This window comes from Eublepharis macularius, chromosome 8 (genome assembly GCF_028583425.1).
Source record: "Eublepharis macularius isolate TG4126 chromosome 8, MPM_Emac_v1.0, whole genome shotgun sequence".
Classification (NCBI taxonomy): Eukaryota; Metazoa; Chordata; class Lepidosauria; order Squamata; family Eublepharidae; genus Eublepharis; species Eublepharis macularius.
In genome coordinates, this window is record NC_072797.1 from 38,353,383 (window position 1) to 38,368,259 (window position 14,877).

General features: G+C 43.0%; 1 protein-coding gene across 1 annotated transcript; it reads left to right on the forward strand.

Moving 5' to 3' along the window:
* Positions 1-8,568: 8,568 nt before the first annotated feature.
* Positions 8,569-14,038, forward strand: CCNB1 (cyclin B1). The gene is made up of 9 exons (XM_054986822.1): positions 8,569-8,724; positions 9,181-9,333; positions 9,420-9,533; positions 10,799-10,981; positions 11,204-11,362; positions 11,577-11,813; positions 12,434-12,574; positions 12,973-13,083; positions 13,827-14,038. The coding sequence occupies exons 1-9, from the start codon at positions 8,704-8,706 to the stop codon at positions 13,929-13,931; spliced, it is 1,224 nt and encodes a 407-aa protein (XP_054842797.1). The 5' UTR covers positions 8,569-8,703; the 3' UTR covers positions 13,932-14,038.
* Positions 14,039-14,877: the final 839 nt, after the last annotated feature.

Here is a 14,877-nt window from a genome sequence, read left to right on the forward strand (position 1 = left end):
ACCTAAAGGAAATCATTTTAGGTTGCAGCAGAAACACTCCAAAAACTCTTCAAAATTATGTTGGCATTTTGCAGGTATATATGTTTTTACACATTAAAATTGGTCCAAAGAAATTTTTCAAGGTTTATTACATACAAATGAGTATGTACGATTTTGTATTTGGTGCCTGTATATAACCCTATTTTCTAAGCATAGCTTTTGTTAAATTAGGGGAAACTGATGCTACCATTTTAAAATTCAGTGAACTAATTTTTTAAAGAAAAAAAGTAGTCCTATTGGTAACCAGTTAGGGAGAAATGAAACCTTTTTTTATTCTTGCACCCATATGTTGCTGTTCAGTGGAAAAGTTGAAAAACTAATCTGAACCACTATGTAAAATAAACATATTTTTGTAAATAACTGAAAGTTGACATATTACTTTAACTATAACCTTAAAAACAGGCCATGTTAATATATTTTCTCAGTGATAGATTATTTAGGCAGCAGTCCTAAAGACAGTGTACTGGACTTCAGTAGACCTGCTTAGGATCTTCCTTTTACTCTCAAATCAGCTACTGCAGGTTTCTTCTTTCCAAGTGATTAATCAAAGTTTATCATAGTGGATATCATAGTAGAGATTAATACTGGGTATATTGCTGGGTTATTCTCTAATACAAGATTTCCATGCTGTTTGGGTGGCAGAACAAATGGGGCAGGGAGGGAACATAAAAGAAGGATAAAGCCTAATTCCTTGGTTCCCTTAAGAACATCTTCCTTGGTCTCAGAAGATATCAGCGTGTATTTTACTTACATTGCCAAACCAGGGGGGCGGGGTTTCCCACATAATTGAGAGTTTTTTATTATGTCTAAATGCTGCCTCTCTCCTCCGCCGTATTGTCCAGAAAGTCTTCCATGCATATAATAATTTCTGAAGAAGTTTGACATAGAGGTAGGCTCTGGACGCACCCTATTTTATGCAGTTGATAGTGGAAGGACTTTTGAGCTACATAGGTGTAGAAATTTCCCTTTCCCTTTGGGGCAAGTCAGGATTGAGGCCCGGTTATGATAGAGGAACTAGCTTAGTTGCCTTGTTTCAGTGATTTATGCCGGTTGACCAACAGTGTAATTCCTGCTGTTCTTGGACCTTTCAGTAGTCACTGATTCCCTAGGCTGTGATAATTCTTCTGGCCCACCTGATGAGGGTAAGACAGTGAGGCTTCACTTCCTTCATGCCTTCATGGAAGGCAAGCAGCAAAAAGCAGAACTTAGGGATGATTATTGGTCCCTGACACCAATAATTTAAAGTATGCTGCAGGAGTCAATCTTTATCTCCAGTGCTTTTTAACATCTATTTGAAGCTGCTGGGAGAGATCGTCCAGAGATCTGAAATAAGTTGTCATCAATATACTGGTGACACACCTCTACTTCTCCATTGAAATCCAAAGAGGTAGCAGAACTGGTAAACCAATGTCTGGATGCTGAGAAGTATTGGGTGAGGGTTTAATGAACTGAAACTTAAGCTAGACAAGATGGAAGTGCTGTGGGAAGGGACAAAAACTGATCAAGGGTTTGATTAGTTCTGGATGGGGTTGCATTCCTAGAAGATTGAGCATATTGCACGGGGATATTTTTATTTACTTCATTTATATATCTGCCCTTCTCCCAATGGGAACCTAAAACAACTTAACATCATTCTCTCCTCCAGTTTATCCTCACCAAGTCCCTATGAAGTGGGTTAGGCTTAGAGTATGTGACTGGCCCAAGGTCACCCAGGAAGCTTCTGTGGCTATAGAACTCCTTGAAGTCCTATATTACACTGGTCTTCATATTGTCCTTGGACAAACAGGTATAAGAAGTAGCTTAGCATGCCCTTTACCAATAGCCTTATTTACTAACTGCACCTGTTCTTGGAGAAAACCAAATTTACTCTTGTTGCAAATTTATTTACAAGGTTTATACCCTGCCTTTCTGCTCTCATGAGGAGGGCCACCATGGGGTCTAACAAAAACATAATAAAATCACATCTTAAAAACCACCAAAAAACACATCATTAAAACAATTCAGCTAATATACACAGCAATTAAAACACTGGGGAGGAAGAAGGGATCTCTGAGGGAACCCCAAATAAAACAAAAGAGCCTTTACTCACTGATGGAAGATGACAATAGAAGGGGACAAACAAGTCTCCTCTGAGAGAGATTTCCAGAGTTTACCTTGGTAACATCCAGACTAAGAGTCTCTCTACATGTTATTAAGTACCTAGAGATGCTCAAGTGAACATATCATGTGTCCCCCTCCAACTTTCCATGCACTGGATCACAGTCACTTCAGTTTGGTGTTTGATATCAGTTCCTCCTCAAATGCTAAAAGTATTCCAGTTTCTCCCACTTCCCAACTCCATTCATTAAAATGCAGATCTTGACACTTTCTCACACCTTAAAAAAATGCAAATTGGCAGTTCAAAGGAGCCTACAGTCCTTGTCACAGCAAAAACAGAGTGGAATTGATGCTTTGCCCTCCAGAATCGCTTGCAGATGCAGTCACACGAGCAAGAACAGCCTGCACGTGAATTGAGGACTAGGCACACAATCCTGCACTTGAGCATCCCTAGGTATTTAGTAACGTATAGAGAGACTCTAACTTGGCTATTGTAACATACTTGTTGGAGCTGCCCTTGATAACTTGGAAGCTGCTGTTAATTCAAAATGTGACAGCAAAGATCTTTAACTTTGAATGTACTGCTGGTGAGCAATACTAAGCCAGTGATATGTCATATCCACTGGCTTACAACATGCTTCTGGGCCTAGTAGAATGTTTTAGAGCCATAAGCTGCTTAAGCCCTGAGTATGGAAAAGACCCTCTTTACCTGCCTTGTCAGACCCAGGCCAGGACCTGAGATCTGCCCAGGGAGTCTTCCCTCCAGAATCATCCGTAGTTGGCTGGGATGTTGGGGAGTGTCTTCTGTACTACTACCCCCCCCCAATCTGTGGGATGGAGCTTGTAATCTGATTTGCCTGTTAAATATCTTTATTTCAGTTATCCTCCACAATTTCTCAGTATCATTATATTGTAAAAATAATCAAATCATGCTAAGTTTGGCAGTAGTCCCTAAATCTTGTGCTGTGATTTTTAGAGATCTCACTTTCTTTAGCTAGAGCTACCTGTTGAAATGCTAATGAAACAAAGATTATAGATAGCCCATGTGGAGCACAGAACAATTCCAAAAATCAGCAATGTTATACTCTTCTAAGCCCATTGAAGTCCATGTGTTTCAAAAGGTATATCTTCTTGGATTGCAGTGTAGGTAGTTGTATTTAAGCAGACCACTCTTAAAATATCAGTCCTTGATCTGCATTATTAGTATCAGTCTTGACCATTGTATTTATTACATTTGAATCCTACTGTTTCTCCCTGGTGCTGAAGGCAGCGTTACAGTTTCCCCAAGTACCCATTTGTACTTACAACAACCCTGTGAGGAAGGTTAGACTGCAAGATAATGACTGTTTCAAGGTCATGTCTGAAAGGAATTTGAACTAGGATCCTAGTCTGACATTTTAAGTGCTACACACAGCACTTATCAATGGCCAGTTGGTTCTGTCTGCAGACTATTTTATCCATGTGAATCCCCCTATGTGTAGGACTGCTTTTTTAAAAAAAAATCTACATGAAATAGGCTTTATTTGGACACAGTTTAAATTAGCCCAGAACCATTTCTGCAATGGCAGCAGCATTTTCCCGCAAACAGCCAGTTAGAAATTTAATGTTACTAACACCCTGGATAAAAATGTACTGTCTTTTTAATAGATCGTTAATGTGAGGAAATGGACACTGGAAGCTTTAATGACATGATGGAAGTAGTTCTGTTAAGTCTCTGTTAAAGGGACAGTCTGTTAGCAAATGCATATGGACAATTCACCTTTGCAGACTAAACAGTCATATAGCCTCATTTTCACAGAGGCTTGATTGTGAAATTCTATGTGTAGGATGGGTGATACAGGAATGAAAAGTGGCCATTTTATGTTTGTGCACTGGCCTTCAGTCACTCCCTGAATTTTAATATTTTGCTTACCAACGCTGTAGAATCAATAATGTTTTAGAAGTAAAAGTTTAGAATTGTTTTAATCCAGTAGCTTTTAATATAAAAGGAGATGGATAGCAAAATCCTGAATTACAAGCCCAAATGCAAAAGTAACATGTCAAGAAGATTTTGCAAACCTTATTACCCTCCACAGAATTTGCAGGCTGTTAATCTTCCAGGCTGTCAATCAAAAAGGCATGTTTTATAGGCAATTGAACTTAGAGTTGCCAGCTCTGGGTTAGGAAATTCTCGGGTGTTTGGGGGGCGTAGCCTTGGGAGGATAGGGTTGGGGAGGGGCAGGACCTCAGCAGGTTATAGTGCCATCGAGTCCACCCTCCAAAGTAGCTCCGTGGGAACTGATCACTATAGTCTGGAGATCAATTGTAATTCCAAGAGACCTCCAGGCCCCACCTGGAGCATGGCAACCTTATTGCACAGGAATGTTAATACAGACTGTGCCACTTGCATTTCATTGCCCTTAGAGCTCAGTGTTTTCCTATTTTTTATCTCCTGTGCAAAATATGTGTAAAGCCTCTAGTTCATGGTAATTTATGCCACAAGAAAAATCTTTTAAGACTCCTTTTTGTTCCTCTTGAGTGTTGTGCTGAAAAAACTCACAAGCATGACTATGAATCCTGTATTGTGCAGCTCTAACAAGGCTTAAAACACCGATCTTGCTGCCACATCAAACACACTTCTTTCTACTCTTTTAGGCTGCATTGTGGATAAGAACACACCTGCTATGGATGTTAGTGTTACTATGCATAGCAATAAGCTGATTTGTATGCTAGTAGATGCACTGGGAAAGTTTCCTAAATTGGGTTCTGCTGCAGAGTTCTAATGCTTTCATTTGTGCAGGTTTCCCATGGGTAAAATTGGTTTGAAGCAAAATTGGCTTGAATATAGCACATTTTAAAAGATAATAAAAATCTGTATTCTGTTTCAGAATTGTTTTGATATCTTATAAAAAGCACAGCTTGATAGACACATTACAGTAAATTGCTTCCTGCTCATCCAATCAAGAACAATGTGTAAATAAAAAGTATTTCTATACCCTGGTAATGTAACTTGGTCATGCAGAAGATGGAGCTGCTGCTGATCCTTGGATTAGGTTCTAACTAGATGATAGACTGGAATAGCTGTGAATAGCTGTGTGGGACCCCAGAGCTGTGGCATGGGGGAAAGGCAGAGTTTATCTCAACCTACATGGTTTTGCGAACAGTTCTCTGCACTATTGTTTAGCCTGGAGAGAAAGAAGGACAAAAGATGTACTTGACTTTTTTTCCCTTCCAGGACTAATAAAAGTATGGGAGTGCAATCAGTTTTGATTGGCAAAAGTGTGTAGGATAAGGAGGATTAAACACCTGCTGTCTCTCTCTTCACTCCACCCCGCAATAGCCCTGATTTAAATCAGAGACCTTACTAGGTCCTATTTGTAGCTTTAGAGTGAACATCACCCAAAAGGAGCGCCTGTGGTATGTAAGCATTTTAAAATACTGATGCCAAGAGGTGCATCTCATTTGCAGCTGACTTTCTATGGAGCAGTGAAGAAAGAGGCCACCTTGTCCACACCAGGTGGTTGCTACTCTGTGATCATAATAGAGCTGCCTCATCTAAGCTTTCCTAGAGGCTTGCTGAGCTGCCCAAATTAGGTAGTCTAACCATTACATGAGTAATAGTTGCAGGTGGGGACTGAGAAGAATCTAACTGCTTGAGTTCTCCACTCGATTGTCCAAGCTGCATCACCTATATTAATACATATCTGTAGTCATGAACATAATGTGGAACACGAATGTGTGTCTTTTCAGCTTCCCCCAAATAATATTAAGATCATTAGTCACAAGTCAGAGAATCCTCATTTTTCTTTTCTGCTCCAGGGCTCTGAAGGAGGATGTGACCCTGGCTTCACTCCTAATTTCTTACAGTCCAGTCACTTACCTTCTATACCTGCCCTGAGTAAGCAATATTCTAATTCTGTTTCATCACAAATGGGACAGAATAATTCTCTCAGTAACAACTTAGCAATGGAAATGTGGTTTTGGACTGCCATGAGGGCAATTGTATTGTCCTCACTTGAAATATGGTACAGCCACTGACTTCATACTTCCCTGTTGCTGCCTCAGTTTTGCTGCCCAAGTAGCAAAGAGTTCCAGGGTTATGAAGCGTGCTTTCCTGTGCAACTGGTGAGTGTCAGGAATACATTTAAAAAACCCTTGCTGGATCAGACCCAAAAGCTTGTATAATTAATGCAGTGGGCTGTGTCACACTGACAAGCCAGATGCCTCAGGGAAACCCATTAGTAGGACATGAAGGCCACAGCCTTCTTACTGTCCCCCAGCAACTGGTGTTCAGATGTGCAGGACCTCTGACTATGATTCCCAACCCTCCACAAAGGTGTCCTGTCCTTTTTTAAAGCCATCTAAACTTGTGGTCATCTAATGATGTGCTTGCAAATGCACCAGGGGCTTTTGAGAAGAAGGTCCTTTGTCCAACAAAGCAGGATACAACAAAAAGTCTTCCTCTCCCTGCAGCAAAGGGTCTGCCATTTCAGAAAGCAGCCCAGAAAGCAGCCTTGCTCGTCTGCAAGGAAAGTTTCCCAGTCTCTACAACAGATGTGCCTGGGGGCAGGGGGATGTCACTCTTGGCCTCTACGTACCCCACTGAGGCCCTTCCCCCCAAACCCCACCCTCTCCAGGCTCCACACTCAAATCTCCAGGAATGTCCCAACCTGGAACTGGCAACTCTATCTACAGTAGACTCCTGATCACAAAATAGCACTGTCTTAAAGCAGCTCTCAGTTCAATGGCAGATGAGCAGTGCCACTGTATGATCTCTTGTAGTGCAAGCCTAAACAAAATTCCATGCTAGACTTGCCAGCTTCAGGTTGGAAAATTCCTGGAGATTTTGCAGGTGGACCTGGAGAGGGCAGGGTTTGGAGATGGGAGGGACCCAGCAGAGTATAACGCCATAGAGTGCCCTCTCCAAAGCAGCCTGTGTGTGTGTGTGTGTGTGTGTCTTTAAATGCTTGGTGTGGTACAGATGAAGAATGGCGGTGAAAGAGTGGGAGGTGTGCGTGAGAATATTGGTTGATGACTGAGAGTGTGGGTGGAGTGAACTGCTGTTTTTAGTTACTGAGCAGAGCCAGAACATGTCAGTCTGGGCAAAGCAGGCAAGCTGTGTGAAGTGTTAGGGTGTTTATGCATTTCTGAGAGAACTATTGATTCTGGTTTAGATAGGTAAACTGTGTGTGCATGCCTGAGAGAAAGTCTACGTACTTCTGAGTGAATGATTGATCTATCTGAAACTATATGTGTGCCTGAGAGAGAAAGTTTATCTGCGTGGCTGAGCCTATGTAAAGAAACTTTAAACACTGAGAACTATCTTTCAAACGATCAAGCGTAAGTAATAGTGTGAAACTGATATGCTTCTTATAAAAATAAAAGTTTATTTGGGTTTTTTTACATCCCAGAGTATGTTATTCCTATATCCCATTCATTTCCTCAGGGCCACATAGTCCCACGCAGCAGCCTGACGCTTGGGCATGCTATTAAAAGGGAAATTTAAATTAACTATTTTGAAATATAATTCCTGGTGGCAGCAATATACCCAGAGGGTGTAAGAGGGTTAAAGGCAAAATCTAACAGAAATAAAGGGGATTGTAACACAGCCATTTTCTCTAGGGGAACTGACGTCTGTGGCTTGATCAGCTGTGATTCCAAAAGATCTCCAGTCACTACCTGGAGGCTGGCCACCCTACAAATGAAAGGGCTTAGAAGGGTGTTGCTCTGCTTAGACTGGCACTGTGATTGTTCATGTGTGGGCAAATAAGTGCACATGCACCAGGAGACAATATGCCTCCTCTCCCCATTTCTAGAACTTGTGGGGGGGGGGGAATAAAACAAGTTGACCCCTCGAAAATGGTACTAGTAGTAATTCACCCTAAGTGTTTTAATAGCATACACAAAGAATGACAGGGATTTGCCAGGAGCCAGTATTAGAAAAGAGGAAGCGCCAGCACGCACTGGTCACACACAAGCTTCAAACCCTACATAGACTGAGCAGGTACACTGTCTAACCCTCCCACTGATCAGTAAGATTGCCAAGATTGGGGCCTGGAGGTCCCCTAGAATTACAACTTATCTCCAGACTACAGAATTCATTTCCTATAGAGTACATGACAGGTTCAGAGAACAGACTCTATAGCATCACTTTCCCACTGAATTTCTTCCCCTCCCACAAATCCACTGTCTTCAAGCACGGCCCTAGTTTCCAGGAATTTCCCGAACTGGAGTTGGCAACCTATCAGATAAGCCTTCCCCGCCCTGCTCCAGCTGAGCTAGAGACATGTCACATGATTCCCCGAGCCGTCACTCCTCTTTCGCGGCAACGCCTCCTTTTTCGAACTCTGAGAGGAATGAGCCTCCCGTAGCTGTAGAAACGCATTCACGGTAGAACGCCGAGCGGCCAATGGGAAGCGACCGAAGCCGAGAAAGCAGCCAATGAGCTCGGCTGAGTGCGTATTTTAAACTTGCTGCGGCTAGCTAGGGGATATTGACTCGTGCGCAGCAGTAATCGGCCGGCTCTTGGGCTTAGACGAGGAGAAGTCGGTTGTGAGAAGCGGACGCTGCAAGGATCGAGGCTGGGCTATGGCTTTGAGGGTCACCAGGGTATGGAAGGCGCTTCGGGGACTGGGTGCTCAAGTTGCTGCATTGGGGTCCGTTTATTTCTGACCGGGGGCGATGGTTTCTTAAAGCCTGGCTTTATTTCCTGAGGCCGGGGGCTTGCTAATAGGCAGACATCTTGCAGCTCCATAATTGTACTAAATGATGTTGTCAAAGTTTTTTTCTCTCGTACTTCTGATAGCTTTATAATTTGTCTTCCAAATATTTCCCCTCCCCCGTGTAAGTAAGGAAGGAGAAAATGAGGAGTGGGCGGAGTGCCCTTGGCTTGTAAAAGTTTCAAGCTCTTCAGCCATGTCCTGGTTTATCTGATATCAGTACGGTCTGCATTTGCGATAATCTTACCGGGGAAGGCAACAGAAAGTTCGAACTGTCTCATTCTTTTCTCTTCCCTTTTGCAAGCATCTGAGTGTACTGAAAAGGCTTGCTTTCTCATCCTTGTAGAACACAAAGGTCAATGCTGAGAACAAAACCAAGCCTGTAATGGCAGCAAGCAAGCGGGGTGTTAATGCCAAGCCTGGCTTGAGGCCTAGGGCTGCTTTGGGGGATATTGGCAACAAGGCCTGTGAAACTAAGCCCAAGGAGCTTCTGAAAAAGGTAAGACTCCCATTATCCTCTTCCCCCTTTTGCTGAAGTTTTCTGGGCATACGTGCCCATTGTAATGATCCCCTCTTTCTGCTTAGGAAGTACTGAAACCTGCAGTTCTGGAAAAGGTCACCAACAGAAAAGCTGCCCGAGCTGTTGAAAAGGCTCCTGAGCCTCGGAAGGAAGAAAAGCCAGTCCCTGAACCTGTTAAGGTACCATATAATTAGCTTTTAAGAAATTGGGGGGGGGGCATGCTTTTGATGGTTGGTGTCCCCTCCCCCACACTGCTTTTTTTAATGCATGCACTTGTGGGTCAGTGTGTTGGCCTTTGTAGTACTGGGTAGGTAAACATAATGAACTTGTCCTGGTGAGTTACAGTCATACAGGCCTAGCCTTTGACTTCACTTAGCAGTAAATCGAGGAAGCTTAAAACGACTTCCTGCCAAATGATTTCAGCTTAAGGTTGGTTTTATCAAAAAAGGTTTTGAGTAATATATGCATCTCTTGGTGGCTAAAGAGAAGCCATTCAGAAAATAGCAGCTGGCTACTTAAGCTTACAAGTAGCCTAGCAAGATGTCCCACTTGCTAATAACTTTTGTACCCAGACTTGCTTAAAAACTATCACAATGGAAGAGTGGCCTTACTGGTGGCTGTAGTCCAAGGACTTTGTCTAAAGCCTTACTGGAGCCTTGCTTCCAACACTCTAGCTGTGAAGTTTGTAGTCAGTTGCTAGAATTCAGGTGGAGAGATTAAGTTTTGCTATGACTCTTAATCTCCTAGCAGCTCCTACAGTCAGTGTCTAGAAGTGTGACTCTTCCTGACCCATTAATGGCTTTAAAGTATATTGATTGATCAGTAAAAACATAATGTGTACATGGTGGGGAGGGTATGGCTGGGCACAATAGCAATAATAGTAGGAGTTGGCAGGCAATATATTCTTTTGCCAGACCATTACCAAAAGTTCTTCCCAAGGAACACAGCCAACTATAAAATGTCTTCTAGAGCACAGAACTGCTTATCACTGCTGTAGTATGACACTTTTTGTACAAGAAAGTTGTGGAACCACAGAATCTGGCTCCATCCCAGATGTGTGGTAACAAACACTGGTTGCAGGCAATAAATATTTCACAGGAAAAAAACATTGATAGAAAGTAAATTGCCAGCAAGGATAAATGTCAACTCTTGCCAACAAGTTTTTTAAGCCCCTGCTAGGGCAATGAGTGCAACCAACCAAGCTAGCTGTCATAGTCAGGGGAGGCTGGGAACTTGTATATCAGGTGAGAAGACCAGGCTTGTCCTGAGAACTGTATCTTCAAACCAGGAGCCACTAGTCAATGAAGAGTCCAGACTGAGAAGCTTCAGGAAATTACTGTGAATCCATCTGGGATCTAACAGCCCTGTAGCACTGGAATCATTATTGACTCCTGTAAAGCAACTGGAAGTACTTTCTTTTAACTTAAACCTCATCTCTTTTCAGTTGGACTCTCCATCCCCGAGCCCTATGGAGACGTCTGGTTGTGCACCAGCAGAGGAAATGCTGTGCCAGGCCTTCTCAGATGTTTTGCTTGAAGTGAGAGATGTAGACACAGATGATGCTTCTGACCCAAATCTCTGCAGTGAATATGTGAAGGACATTTACAATTACTTAAAAGAACTTGAGGTTGGTTCCTGTAACCAAGAAGGATTCAACAAAGCTGACACATCTGAAATATTACCATGAGCCTGATGCATTGCAGAGTTTTATTTCTAGAGATGGGGCAAGCAGCTGTCTTGGATGTTGCAAGGAGGGGGGTGGGAAATGTAGATCCAAATGGAATTGGCTGGCAGCAATTTACTCTCTAGCTGCTAGACTTACATATCTTTGATGCTTGGCTTTTGCTAGGAACAACAATCGGTGAGACCAAACTACCTGGCAGGCCAAGAAATTACTGGCAATATGAGGGCCATCCTGATTGACTGGCTTGTGCAGGTTCAAATGAAATTCAAACTCCTGCAGGAGACCATGTATATGACAGTTGCCATTATTGATCGCTTTCTACAGGTAAGAGCCACTGGTCACAAGTGAGATTTCCCAATGACTGGGACTGGGCAGATGCGTCAATAAATAGACCAAGAGCTAAAAAGCCTCCTTATTGAGGCTTCAATTGCTTCTATAGGATAGGCTCTATGGCCAATCACTGAGGCAGCTGAAAACCTCGGTTGTCATGAATGGGATTCCCAGGCCCATCTGAACAGCGGTGCTCTCTATATTGCAGAACAACAAAGTCACCAAGAAGATGCTGCAGCTGGTTGGAGTAACAGCCATGTTCATTGCCAGCAAATACGAAGAAATGTTTCCTCCAGAAATTGGCGATTTTGCCTTTGTGACTGATCATACTTACACAAACCAGCAGATCAGACAAATGGAAATGAAGATCTTAAGATCTCTGGACTTCAACCTTGGCCGTCCTCTCCCCCTGCACTTCTTAAGAAGGGCCTCAAAAATTGGAGAGGTAATGCTACTGTTGACACCTGGCAATGACTCATAGACCAACATAATGGCATCTGCAGGTTTCTTCAAAACTTGGCTTTGACCCCTCCATTTATATTGCTTCTGAAGGAACCCTTCCAAAATTCTCTACCTCACTGGGCTTACATTAACCACATGTAGAAAGAAAAACATGGGGAACCCACACCCCTTGGGGTAAGGGATATCCCATTCTTCCATCCTGTGCCAACAACTGTTGAATACCCTGCTGGCTAAAGATCTGACACCACTCTTGTAGCCTTGCCTTGTGTGCCTGTCTCTCCCCACTTGCCTCTGCCCAGCCACCTGGCTGCTTGTCTTGCCTACTTCTCTTTCCTTATTGGTTCCTCTCCACCCCTTACATCCCCTGGGGTTTCTGTTTCCCCCTTACTCAGTTAAAATGGAACCAATTTTTGATATTCTTCTTGTGACGGGGAAGATATTATAGCATGCAATCCAAAATGAACTGTGAAAGATGCATCTGTCTTCTTTCTCCCTGCCTCCTTCAGTAACTTCTTTCATAATATCTTGGGTTTGATGTAGAATTGGAAGGGCCTTGATGACCTGAGCCCTTGAAGGGTAACGAACCTTGTTCTAATCCTGCAGGCAGATATCCAGCAACACACACTGGCAAAGTATCTGATGGAACTCTCCCTGGTGGATTATGAAATGACACACTATCCTCCATCTCAGATCGCTGCTGCTGCCTACTGTTTATCTGCTAAAGTCCTTGATGAGGGGGAGTGGGTGAGTAAGGGAGCCTGCTGTCATGGCCCTGAGTTACGGCAGGGGGGTAGGGATGAGGGTGCAGCATCTTCTTACGTAAAAGCAATTTCAAACAAACATCATAGTGGAAGTTTGAGAGCTAGAACTAACCTTACGCAGTAGCTGAGGTGCTGCACTGAAGATGAACTCATGTTTCTTCCACGATGGTTGCAGTAAGCAGTCTTAAGTATCTTACTGGGTGAAATAAAGGGTTAAGTTGGTATTGACTGTTTGAGAATATGTATGCAACATGCCTTGAACACTGAACTACAGGAATGCTGCCTAATATTTCAGAGGCTTGTGGAGCAGGGTGAGCTTTAGCTTGCAGCATGGGCATATTGTTCCCTTAAGCATTCTAACCCAGATGTTTTCCTCCCTAGACACCAACCCTACAACACTACATGTACTACACAGAGTGTGCCCTCCTTCCTGTCATGCAGCATATGGCAAAGAATGTGATGCTGGTGAACAGAGGTCTTACCAAGCACATGGTAAGCAAGTCTTCTCCAGTACATCTCTCTGCTCTCAATACTTGTAGCTGTTGACCTACCTGGGCATCCTAACCCAGTGGTCTGAGTCCTTCCTGCTAGGCTGTAAGCCTCTAGAGCTGCCTTTTGGGAAAGGAAGGCCCTGCTTACTGGTGTTCATGCATGGAGAACAAAGGGCGCCTTGTTTCAGGGCGCACCCTGAAGAGCACTGAGGTAAGGTGGAAAGATTCCCTCCATGGCTGAAATGCTGTTACTCACAAGCCATGCACCAAGAGGTGCCATGTGGTGTCTTTTGTCCTTGGCTTTCTTGGCATGCTAGCCCTGCCCTTCACACACTGCTTAGGTCATCACTCTGACTGCCTTTTTTCCTGTTGCATGATGTCCTCTGTCTGGAAAAGTTGAAGACCACTATAGAAGCAAAATCCTACTAAAAACAACTTTTGCTGATGGATTAATGCTGTGGTGGAACAGAACTTTTCTCCTCTTGTGAGGCCTAGAGGAAAGCTTTTACTGCTTCAAGCATTGGCATGTATAGTGAACTTAGAAGACTGTAGGTTATGAGCCTTCTTAATGAAAAAAAAAACCCTCAATAGTAACTGCAAAACTCAGAAGCCGATGCCTATAGATACAGGTCATACAAAACATGTATGCTTGGATCATAACTTCTATTTTTGTTGAATCCGATTGTCCTGGTTCTACAACGATGCTAAGCTTCAAACATTAATGTGAAGTTGTCTCCTTTGCAGACTATCAAGAACAAGTATACCAGCAGCAAGCATGCTAAGATCAGCACCCTTCCAGCACTGAGCTCTGCAGTCATTCAGGATCTGGCTAAAGCACTATTAAAATAAAAATACTTTAATTCTGGGACAAAGCTGGCACCATGTGTCACTATTCATGTATGTAAATATAAATATTGTCACCTAAAATTTTAATAAACTTTTTCCTTTTACTGTAACATTTTCCATGACTCAATTGAAAAGAGACCATAGATAAATCTAAACTGGAATGGAAACCTTTGTTGTACACAGATTGTAGAAAGAATACTCAGGGCGGGGTGGGGATGTGTGTGACAACACTTCAGGCATGTAACTTAGAACTATGGTTGTTCTAAGTTATATGGTTGTTCTATGGTTGTTTCACGTTCTCCGGCCGTGAAAGCCTTCGACAATACATAACTTAGAACTACTGAAATTTGTATGAAGTAACTGGTATGACCTATACCAAAGCTTTAAACCAAGAATGTTTAAACAAATGCTGTCTGAGAGAAACAGCTTAGACTCATTTAATCTAATATACCACAACCCTGTATGAAAGCTTAGCTGACTTTATTACTGCTTATTTTAGCTAAGAATGTTGTAATAACTAAGCAAATAAGGCTTTGCTCAGTTTTCTCCACAGAATGGTTAACTTTCTTCCCCAAACCCTCTAATAACATTAGGTTCTACCTCAAACTGGGGACAATGTGAGATGGGTGGGGCTGAGAGAGCTCCTAGAAGCTGTGACTAACCCAAGGTCACCCAGCTGGCTTCAAGCAGGGAGTGGGGAATCAAACCCAGTTCTTCAGATTAGAGTCCTGCTGCACCAAACCTGACAAGCTCTGAATGGAGAGGCTGCCTATAAGATTGCCTCAATGCACACCTATTCAAACTCAGGAGCACCTAACAGCAGCTGGAGTTGCCCAGGGCCCTTAATTGAGTGTGTGCTGCAGGCCTCAGGAGAATTCAGTATCAGGAGACATACACTCTGGCATGGGTCTCAAGGAGTAGCCAACTCTGTAGGCTTCAGTATTTTTCT

What these genes read in the sequence shown, in the direction of transcription:
- CCNB1 (XM_054986822.1), top strand. Translation starts at nt 8,704, where the DNA reads ATGGCTTTGAGGGTCACCAGG. An exon ending in ATTACTTAAAAGAACTTGAG is followed by an intron (nt 10,982 to 11,203) that starts GTTGGTTCCTGT and finishes GGCTTTTGCTAG; the next exon opens with GAACAACAATCGGTGAGACC. An exon ending in TTATTGATCGCTTTCTACAG is followed by an intron (nt 11,363 to 11,576) that starts GTAAGAGCCACT and finishes TCTATATTGCAG; the next exon opens with AACAACAAAGTCACCAAGAA.